The 11,908-nt window shown below is 42.6% G+C and overlaps 1 protein-coding gene across 1 annotated transcript in view; it reads right to left on the reverse strand.

Moving 5' to 3' along the window:
• Nucleotides 1-11,608, reverse strand: part of BATF3 (basic leucine zipper ATF-like transcription factor 3) — a 32,196-nt gene extending 20,588 nt beyond the window's left edge. Inside the window, exon 1 of the mRNA XM_077485746.1 lies at nucleotides 11,011-11,608. Within this exon, the coding sequence (XP_077341872.1) occupies nucleotides 11,011-11,097 (87 nt within the window). The 5' untranslated portion in view covers nucleotides 11,098-11,608. The remainder of the gene's footprint in view (nucleotides 1-11,010) is intronic.
• Between the last annotated feature and the right edge of the window lie 300 nt (nucleotides 11,609-11,908).

Genomic DNA, 11,908 nt, shown 5'->3' on the forward strand with positions numbered 1-11,908 from the left:
CAGGTACATTGCCCTTTAAGAGCCCAGCCGTGGGATGCGCGCGCGCCGCCGCCGCCGCACTCGCGACCCGGTCCTGAGCTCCGTGACCGTAGCCATGGGACCCGCGGACCTGATCGGTGCCGGTGTCCCGCAATTGGGTCACAGAGCTGAAGAACGGGGAGAGGTAAGTGTAAACAAACCTCTCCTCGTGCTTCCTAGTGAGCTTGTCATTGTTCCCTGTTATAGGGAACGACGATCAGTGATGTCACACGCCAAGCCACGCCCCCTACACTAAAAAAACACACATTAGGTCACACTTAACCCCTACACTGCCCCCTAGTGTTAACCCCTTCACTGCCAGTGACATTTTTATAGTAATCAATGCATTTTTAATCGCACTGATCGCTGTATTAATGCCAATGGTCCCAAAAATGTGTCAAAATTGCCCGACGTGTCCGCCATAATGTCGCAGTCACAATAAAAATCGCTGATCACCGTCATTGCTAGTAAAAAAATTATTATTAATAAAAATGCCATAAAACTATCCCCTATTTTGTAGACGATATAACTTTTGTGCAAATCAATTCAAAAACGCTTATTGCAATATTTTTTACCAAAAATATGTAGAAGAATACTTATCGGCCTAAACTGAGGAAAAAAAATTTTTTTTATATATTTTTGGGGCATATTTATATAGCAAAAAGTAAAAAATTTTGAATTTTTTTTCAAAATTGTCGCTCTATTTTTTGTTTATAGCGCAAAAAATAAAAACCGCAGAGGTGATCATATACCACCAAAAGAAAGCTCTATTTGTGAGGAAAAAAGGACATGGATTTTGTTTGGGAGCCACGTCGCACGACTGCGCAAATTGTCAGTTAAAGCGACACAGTGCCAAATCGCAAAACGGGGCCTGGTCCTTTAGCTGCAAAATGGTCCGGGGCTTAAGTGGTTAATAAACGTCCTCCAGACCAGGCCGAGAGGGAGGGAGCAAATCCTCTTAGAAAACTGAATTTGTGTTTCAGTTCAGACTGCTCAGAAATGAAGATAACATCATTATTTTACTCAGTTAACTTGCCCTATTTCCCCTAGTAGAGGTTCAAACTTAGGATTGTATAGTTGCTGTCACATATATGTCTATCTGTTAAACCATTCCTATAGTTCATGTATGGCAAAATCTGCAACACCATACTATAGATAGTAAATGCTGTAAAAATTTTCTACAAGCAAAATTTGTAACAATCCATAGGCTTTATATCACTAAACAAGATGCTGCCACTCATTTAGGGCCCCTTTACTACTTTGTGGTGCATTAATGCAAGTTATGTTGTGTGGTAAAGTGTCATTAACCACTTAAGCCCCGGACCAATTTGCAGCCAAAGGACCAAGCCCCTCTTTGCGATTCAGCACTCCGTCGCTTTAACTGTCAGTTGCACGGTCGTGCGACTTGGCTCCCAAACAAAATTGGCGTATTTTTTTTCCCACAAATAGAGATTTCTTTTGGTGGTATTTGATCACCTCTGTGGTTTTTATTTTTTGCGCTATAAACAAAAATAGAGCGACAATTTTGAAAAAAATTCAATATTTTTTACTTTTCGCTATAATAAATATCCCCAAAAAATATATAAAAAAACATTTTTTTCCTCAGTTTAGGCTGATACAAATTCTTCTACATATTTTTGGTAAAAAAAAAATCGCAATTTGCGATTATTGATTGGTTTGCGCAAAAGTTATAGCGTTTACAAAATAGTGGATAGTTTTATAGCATTTTTATGAATTTTTTTTTTTTACTAGTAATGGCAGGCGATCAGCGATTTTTATTGTGACTGCGACATTATGGCAGACACATCGGACATTTTTTACACATTTTTTTGGGACCATTGTCATTTATACAGCAATCAGTGCTATTAAAATGCACTGATTCCTGTGTAAATGACACTGGAAGTGAAGGAGTTAACCACTAGGGGCGAGGAGGGGTTATGTGTGACGTTATGTGTTTTTTTTTTATTGTAGGGGGCGTGGCCTGGCATGTGACGTCACTGATCGTCTTTCCCTATAACAGGGAACAGACGATCGGTGACAGCCACAGTAGGAAGCACGGGGAGAGGTTTGTTTACACAGACCTCACCTCGTTCTTCAGCTCTGTGACCCGATCAAGAGACACCAGTGGCAATCGGGTCCCATGGCCACAGAGCTACGGATCGACGGCTGGGCACTTAAAGAGCCACATACAGGTACGTGATTGTGCCGTGCCATTCTGCCGACGTATATGTGCAGGAGGCGGTCCTTAAGTGGTTAAACCCACAACATAAAAAACTATCGATAAATGGTGTATTACATGTTGTTCATCTTCACACAGTCACTATGAGATTCGTTTTCTGTTTCTGCTAAAAGCCTGGTCGATTCTGCTGCTCTCGATCTTCCCCTCCTGTCCATGTCACCACTGCAGTTGCAGATTTTGCAGAGCAGTGTTGGCAGCTCTGCACATGCTCAATTTTCAGTGTATTTCTACCCTGAGCATTTATGCCCTATCACACCCGAGCAGCCCATGTGACTATAGAGTCACACATGTGGGTGTATACACAGTGGTAAATGACAGCTCACATCCTCCCCCTTCCTCCACACCCACTAACAAGCTAAACAAAATGGGGAGGGAATATTACATGTAGATTGATGAAGGCTTCACCTCCCTCTTATTCTAACACACGTTATTCTAACACACGTGACACAGCCTGTGATGGGCAGAAATCCACCCACACCATGTTATTGCCAATATATATATATATATATGTATATATATATACAGTGGTGTGAAAAAGTGTTTGCCCCCTTCCTCATTTCCTGTTCCTTTGCATGTTTGTCACACTTAAGTGTTTCGGAACATCAAACCAATTTAAACAATAGTCAAGGACAACACAAGTAAACACAAAATGCAATTTGTAAATGAAGGTGTTTATTATTAAAGGTGAAAAAAAATCCAAACCATCATGGCCCTGTGTGAAAAAGTGATTGCCCCCCTTGTTAAAACATACTATAACTGTGGTTGTCCACACCTGAGTTCAATTTCTCTAGCCACACCCAGGCCTGATTATTGCCACACCTGTTCACAATCAAGGCATCACTTAAATAGGAGCTGCTTGACACAGTAAGGTCCACCAGAAGATCCTTAAAAGCTACACATCATGCCGAGACCCAAAGAAATTCAGGAACAATTGAGAAAGAAAGTAATTGAGATCTATCAGTCTGGAAAGGGTTATAAAGCCATTTCCAAAGCTTTGGGAATCCAGCGAACCACAGTGAGAGCCATTATCCACAAATGGCGAAGACATGGAACAGTGGTGAACCTTCCCAGGAGTGGCCAGCCGCCCAAAATTACCCCAAGAGCGCAGCGACGACTCATCCAAGAGGTCACAAAAGACCCCACAACAACGTCCAAGGAACTGCAGGCCTCACTTGCCTCAGTTAAGGTCAGCGTTCATGCCTCCACCATCAGGAAAAGACTGGGCAAAAATGGCCTGCATGGCAGAGTTCCAAGGAGAAAACCACTGCTGAGCAAAAAGAACATCAAAGCTCGTCTCAATTTCTCCACAACACATCTTGATGATCCCCAAGACTTTTGGGACAACATTCTGTGGACCGATGAGACAAAAGTGGAACTCTTTGGAAGGTGTGTGTCCAAGTATATCTGGCGTAGAAGGAACACTGCATTTCATAAAAAGAACATTATACCAACCGTAAAATATGGTGGTGGTAGTGTGATGGTCTGGGGCTGTTTTGCTGCTTCAGGACCTGGAAGACTTGCCGTGATAAAAGGAACTATGAATTCTGCTGTCTACCAAGAGATCCTGAAGGAGAATGTCCGACCATCTGTTCGTGTACTCAAGCTGAAACGAACTTGGGTTCTGCAGCAGGACAATGATCCTAAACACACCAGCAAGTCCACCACCGAATGGCTGAAGAAAAACAAAATGAAGACTTTGGAGTGGCCTAGCCAAAGTCCTGACCTGAATCCTATTGAGATGTTGTGGTATGACCTTAAAAAGGCCGTTCATGCTCAAAAACCCTCTAATGTAACTGAATTAGGACAATTCTGCAAAGATGAGTGGGCCAAAATTCCTCCAGGACGCTGTAAAAGCCTCATTGCACGTTATCGCAAACGCTTGGTTGCAGTTGTTGCTGCTAAGGGTGGCCCAACCAGTTATTAGGTTTAGGGGGCAATCACTTTTTCACACAGGGCCATGATGGTTTGGATTTTTTTTCACCTTTAATAATAAACACCTTCATTTACAAATTGCATTTTGTGTTTACTTGTGTTGTCCTTGACTATTGTTTAAATTGGTTTGATGTTCCGAAACATAAGTGTGACAAACATGCAAAGGAACAGGAAATGAGGAAGGGGGAAACACTTTTTCACACCACTGTATATATATATATATATATATATATATATATATATATATATATATATATATATTTGTATGACAATTTAAAACAGTTTATTGATATTATTTATTTATTTATTTTTACTGTACTTAGTAGCTGTTTTTTTGAAAAAACTTGTGATCAGCAGCAGAGGACTAGAAGCTCCTCCTGCTATTGTTTCCCTATAGACAGGCTGGGAAAGAGCTGGGTCATGTGACGGCTGTATATTGATTCGGAAAAAAAGTACTTAGATTTTTTTTTTATTATTAAAATAATTACAGTGCCATCATCCACATACAGAAAAAAAAAGGATGGTATACATTAAACAGTGTGTGTTTAATATCACTTTAGCATACACTGTGTTAAACTGGTTGTATACACCACTTTGTGATTTCTACCTACAGGTAAGCCCAGTGGCGGCCAATGGAATTTTTTTTTGGGGTAGGGGGGCGGCAAAAAGTATGCCACCCCCCCCCCCACACACACACACACACCCTCAGTCGGTCAGTAGCACTTACCCCATTCACCAACGGCTTCCCCTGCTCTGTGGCGGTGGCCTCCTGTTCTCCTGCTCTCCACAGGTCATCAGGGCGGCCGCTTACATTTCCTCCCTCCTCCTCGGCAGCCAATAGGGAGTCATCTCTTTTCATCTGATCAGAAAACGGGTCTCACACCTGGGTGAGATTGGAGCGCATTCTCTGCAACCCGAGCCCACCCTATTTTGAAGCCTATTAGAGCCCCTGGCTCTAATCAGGTACTTCAGAAGAAATGCTGGCCACTGTAATTCATGCGCGCGGTGCCCTGAAAGGGGCTGGATGCATGTATGGGAGGTGACCGCAACGGCCGTGGATAGATTCATGCTATGCATAAATCTATCCATTGCATATAGGGGGTGGTGTGGAGAGAGGGGGCGGTGCCCGGGTGCCCCTAATGGATGGGCCGCCACTGATTAAGCCTATAATAAGGCTTACCTGTAGATAAAATGAATATCTCCTAAACATACACCGTTTAGGAGATATTCATCCTGCATGCAGAGACTGACGTCAGTGGCAGGTCCGGCATATCGCTCCGGAACTTCAGAGCTGCTTGCTGGAAACCGTAGGCTCCTGTGCGGGAGTGATATCATCTCACAAACCCAGAAGTAACGATGGGGAAACGATTTTGGCCCCCTCAGCGGTGACCGGGCGACGCTGCAGGGGCTTCGTTCTGTGTAAGTATTTCATAATGAGCTAGTATGCAATGCACACTAGGTCATTATGCCTTTTTCTTACAGGTTTTTTTTTTTTTTTTGGGCATACATCCGCTTGAGAATAGCTCATTGAAATAAATGGACTTCCTCCTCCCTGTCTTGTACTATTATTTTGATATACTGTAGTGCTGTTATCGTACAACAACTCATCCCAACCTAGAGCAATGCAATGTTAAAATACTTCTTTATTTGCTGCGTCTGTAAAGGTGTTCCTCAATATTTACTCTCACTTTCTTTAGTTCCTTGGTTTAAAAATAGCTGCACGCTTTTTACTTTGTGGTTGTGGGATCTCATTTGACAGTAAGATGCATGCAGCTCAGATACATTTCTGCAAAATGAGCAAGCCATGTGACCAGGCTGTGAGGAAAGCAGATAGCGTTCTGGGGGGCAACAATAGAGGGATCCCCAGCAGGAGGAGAAGGATCCCCTATATGGATCTTAAGATATCACAAGAGGGATCAGAGGGACCAGAAAGAGGAAGAAGGTCCTGATTCCTCTACATAGATCTTTAGTTATTACTAGAGGAATCACCAGCAGCAGAAAGGAGGTCCTGATTGTCCTACATAGATCTTTAGTTATCACTACAGGAATCATCAGCAGGAGAATAGGTATTACTAGAGGGATCACCAATAAGAGGAAGGAGGTCCTGGTTACCTTTTACTCATTCACATAGGGGGGAATCTGTGGACCCCCTTATTAAAGAGGCTTCCAGTTTCTGATAAGCCTCCCGCCTGCAGACCCCCACAATCACCCAGGGTTGTGGGTAAGAGGCCCTTGTCCTCATCAACATGGGGACAAGGTGCTTTGGGGGGGGAGGCTCACTGCCACAAAGTAACCCCCCCATGTTGAGAGTATGTGGCCTGGTATGGTTCAGGAGGGGGCGCTCGCTCGTCGCCCCTTCTTTCTTGGCCTGCCAGGCTGCATGCTCAGATAAGGGTCTAGGGAGGGGACCACACGCTATTTTCTTTTTCATTTTGGCATCGGGTTCCCCTCAAAATCCACACCAGACCTAAAGAATTTTGGGGGGACCCCATGCTGTTTTTTTTTTTAATTGGCAAGGGATATCCTATAAAACCTCTACCAGACCAAAAAGGCCTAGTGTGGATTAGGTTGGGACCCCCACACAGATTTTGCTTTTGAAACATTCCATTGTTTACATTCAGCTGTCAGCCGGGAATTCCTCTGGCAGCTGATAACTCATTGGTTGTTAAAGCGGGATTCCACCCTAAAGTGGAACCTCCGCTGATCGGAACCCCCCCCCCCCCTCCGGTGTCACAATTGACACCTTTCAGGGGGGAGGGGGGTGGAGATACCTGTCAAAGACAGGTATTTTCACCCACTTCCGGGCATAGACTCCCACGGGAGTCTACGCCATTTCCTGCCCTGCCGTGCTGTCTGCTGGGACACACACGGGTCCCAGTGACAGCGCGGAGATTTCCTATTGCGCGGCGCAACTCGCGCATGCGCAGTAGCGAAGCGGGAAGTGAAGCCGATTCGCTTCACTTCCTGATTCCCTCACCTAGAATGGCGGCGGCAGCAGCCGAGGCCCGAGCGGTCGATCGGCCTCGGCTGCCGGCATCACTGGAACCCGGGACAGGTGATTGTCCATTTATTAAAAGTCAGCAGCTGTAGTATTTATAGCTGCTGGCTTTTAATATTTTTTTTTTTGGCGGAATCCCTCTTTAAGGTCACGCTACTTAGTAGTGCTTAGGAGCCTGTAGAAGCTTTCAGTGTTTTTCTGCCATTATTTAACATTATTTGCTTCTAGAAGCAGAAAAAAAAGCTAAACGTTGCTGCTAGGATTTTTTTTAAGCTAGTGTGCATGGAGCCTGAAAAACACTCCCCTAACATTTCTAGCTGTGGCCATGTTGAGTAAGGGCAGTTGATACATGTAGCATTTACTTCCTAATATCAATTTGCCCTTAGCTCAGGCATGCAGGCAGGAGGATGTGTTTAGCTTAAAAAAAGCCCCTCCTCACTTCCTTATAATAGATGAAAGGAAAATAAATGCCCAATAAGACATAATTTTGGCCTAGGCCAAAAACCAGGAAGCAACTGAAGAAATGTAAAAAAAATAAATAAATTAGAGCAAGCAAATATAATATATTTTCCTATATATTTACTAGTGCTAGCAGGAAAAGCAATAAAATTTGGTAATGTTGATTGTGAGAGTTTAGTTCCGTTTTTATATGTGCACATTTCTGTGAGGTGTCAATATAAGCTATTTTTATATTTTTATTTCACAGAAGCATCCTGACACAGACACAAACATGTGCACACAATATGTTTTATACATCAAATGCATGCCAATACACTTGCACTTAAAAACTACAAAATTACATTGGACAAGAAATATATATATATGTATGTATATATGTATATATGCTGTGGCACCTAGTGGCTAAAGTCAGTAATTCATTGAAGTACTCATTCTCAATTTGTCATTTGATTTTCATTCATTTGTAATTGGTTGTAACTTGTTTAGATAATTTGTTTAATGTTTATATTTTATTTATTTTATACTTAGATATTGGGAGATTTTCCTGTGAGCCTTGTACAGTGTACAGTTTTCTCATACTGGATGGTTTAGTTGGGGAGTAGAGGCTGTCCACTTAGCTAAGTGTATGTTCACTTTTCAAAGAAAATTTTAGTAAATAGGGTGAAACTACATTCACTTAGAATACCCATTCATGTGCAAGTAAAATGATACAGACACAATTTTTCCTAGCGCAGGATTGGGTAATTGAATTTAAGACAACTTCACATTATTTACAAAAAAAAAACATTTTCAAAGTTAGTATCTCCTTTTCAAAGTGAACAGTTACCCCTCTAGTTAGTCAGCTCTACTGTTTTGGATACAGAATGGCATTCGATTCATTGTCATTTCAGTGTATGTTCGATTTAAAGCAGTATTAAACCCAAAAGCAAACATTTATTATTTTGCAGCTTACCAATTCTTAGATGTGATGGCTGCATCAGTCTCTTTCTACTATTTTCACCTGGTGATCTGGCCAGTAAGTCTGTTGTGTTTCAACACAACAAGCTATCTTGCAGAGATAGCAGTTAGAGGGATGAGACAAACTATTTACCACTGACAGGGGTGCTCACAATTATCAGGTTTTTTTTTAAATTTATGTATTTTTTTTGTATCCCAAAAGGAAAAAAACAGTTTGTTCTAATGCCATGTACACATGACCGGACTTTTCGATGGACTAGGTCCGACGGAAGGAATCCCCCAGAAATTACGATCGTGTATGGGCTCCAGCGGACTTTTTTTCCCCAAAAGTCTTATGGACCTAGAAATAAAACATGTTTCAAATCTTTCCAATGGACTCAAGTCCGGTCAAAAAATCTGTTCGTCTGTATGCTGGTCGGACGGACAAAAACCGACGCTAGGGCAGCTATTGGCTACTGGCTATGAACTTTCTTACTCTAGTCCGGTCGTACCTCATCACGTTCACATCTGTCAGACTTTGGTGTGCTTGCGTGGGGCCAAGTCCGTTTGTTCCTAAAGTCAGTCGGAACTCCCCCGAAAGTCCGTTGGGAAGACCGTTGGACCTAGTCCGTCAAAAAGTCCAGTTGTGTGTACGCGGCATTAGTGATAATAAAATGTGATAATAAAATATTATCTGGAGTTTCTTTAGTGTATCTAAATCTGCTCTTGTGGTCCTTCATCCAGAGTGGGGGTTCTCTAATACAGGAGGTGTGTTACTTCTGGGGGAGAAGAAGCTGCAGGGGCTGCTCTAGCAGCACGGAGGAACCAGTGGGAGTGGAGGATGTAAACTCCTTGTGGAGTATGGGGGATGCTCCAGTGGTCTAAGGTCCTTTGATATCATCAAGCCTGTAGCTGTACTGGATGTGAGGACGCCGTAGGACAGTCCGCTGGCGAAACGCACATGTTTGTACCTGCCAAAACACATGGTCCCGCAGCACTGTGCATTTTGGGTTTGAAAAATCGCAGTTGTACCTATTCTGCTAATTTAACGTGCAGAGGGCGTATTAAATTGTGAAATATTTATTTGGTTGCCCTAAAATGCCATTTGGGAATGTGCGGATATGCACAAAAAAACACGTATGCACCTTGTGGTGTGAATGAGCACTTAAAGTTTGTGTTTACATATAAGTCACATATTTTGAATATTATATTTCTATTCAAAGTCAATCAAGCAAACAGACAGTTCAAAAATGTGTCATTAGAAGGTTTTTCAAAAATTCTACAAAATCAGAGGCAGCGGGAACAGGGCAGGGCACAAGCTGGCCATAGACAGAAGCATTTTCCATGTTTACAGCTGTTAAGATGGGAGAAGGAAGAATAATCAGCTGGCTTTGTCATTGAAACAATAGTGACTAGCCAAAGATAAGCAACCTTGGCTTACGTAAAAAAAAAAAGTCCACGATTGGATATCTGCTGGTGTCCATAATCACACTTGATTTACTAAAACTGGTGCACTCGGAACTTGGTGCAACTCTGCATGGCAGCCAATCATATTTTAGCTACAAGACGAGGGTGCGTATCCCACTGCACAGAAGCCAACTGGTCTTAAAACCTAACTTTTATTAGCTCACAAATAAAATATTGCAAAAGTGTGCGAAAAAATGTATCAAGTTTTTACTTGAAGGGGTCTCCTCGAAAAAAATTAAAGATGAGCGATTACCGTCGTGGTCCCAATCTGGCCTGAGGTCTTTAATACTGCAAATAGCTTCCCTGCTCCTAGTCTGAAAAGGCTCTCTCTGGCAGTATAGTAGATCTATCTGATCTGCTGGCTTTGTGGCAAACTGTCTATCTGCGGGAGGCTACTTTAATACCCTACCTGTCAATACGATAGATAACCCGACAGATGCCTATAAACTGTTTATAGTCTGATAAAATAGATATCTTTCAGCAGTTCTACAGCTCAGCTCAGATAATTATATCATTAGTTCTATCTGTAGTATCTGCTTAGTTTCTTCTATCAAATCTACAGCTCTACTCCAGGCAGCTTCTAACTTCAGCTCCTTCAATTAAGCTTTGACAATAAAACCTGGAAGCTGATTGGTTTCTATGCACCAAAATTTGCACTCTCCAGTAATTTTACAATGTTGGTAACCAAAATATGATGCTGCGACTTTAAAACATGAGCTAATAGAACTTGCTCCGTATTTATTTCGGAAACTTGGAATTATCAGACGATAACCCAATAATAAAAGTGCTTGCAAAAATAAAATATGATAAACAAATAACATATTAATAATAATAACCATCGATAACAACTAACGGAAAACAATATAATAAATAAGTGACAGGGTTCTGTACCAGAATGAATATAATCAGCACCAACAAGAGCACTACAAAAGGCCACTGGAAGTATAAGTAAACGTCATACCTGTGATAGAGTGTCAGCCTCTGACCCGGATGTGTCGGGTGCACTCCTGGAGAGGGAGCTGATGGACGGTGGTGATCTCTGTGACATTCTGTCTAGATTAAGCAGCTGAGAGTTGATAGTGCATACATTAGATGACTGCAGGGACCAGTCAGGGGGTGGGAGGAGACAGAGGTGGTACCTGCAGTCAGTCGATGGGACGCAGACTCCGAGGTTGCTGAGATTAAGGAAAAGTTTAAAAAACAAAGTCTTTATCCAGCTAGAGCACAATGGCAGAACATCGCTTGCAGTCCAGGAAGCCCACCAACACCACAAGACCCAAGGTTAAGTCCGTTCAACAGGATGTTGGTGCTGCCAAAGAAGGTTTGAGACGAATGAAGCTTTGGTAGCCGGAAGCACCAGAGCCAAACACAAGGTGGTCAATCTTACATGTCTGTCGGTGGGCCTGACAAGCAGGTGAAGAGAAGTGAGCAGCTCTTTGTGAGCCCCCGTCCTTTATCAGAGCGACTGCCTCTACTTCTTCTTGGAATGGGCCTGTAGCTCATTTCAAGTAAGTCACGTGAAGGTCCTTTGAAACTCAGAGGAAACCACAGCTCAGAGTGACAAGGAACTGAGAGATCGCTGCCGTCGGCTGCCACTGTCACTTTAACTTGTGAATTTATGATTTTCCCCGCCGTATGGCTGTAAGAGAAAACATGCACAGAAAGTCCAGATCTACAAGGAGCAGGTCCAATGAGCACACTGCCTTTGGTAAATGATTATGTCAGGGGAAATTACACCGTCTGCTGGTGTGTTCCAATACTTCCCATAATGTGCTTACTTTTAGCAGCAAGAGGAGTAATGTCGATATGAATTCAGATTAGTCAGACAAGCAAAAGGGTGAAATCTTATGGGTAACATA

Source organism: Lithobates pipiens, unplaced genomic scaffold (assembly GCF_037356315.1).
Source record: "Lithobates pipiens isolate NorthernLeopardFrog02 unplaced genomic scaffold, aLitPip1_a1.2 Scaffold_18, whole genome shotgun sequence".
Classification (NCBI taxonomy): Eukaryota; Metazoa; Chordata; class Amphibia; order Anura; family Ranidae; genus Lithobates; species Lithobates pipiens.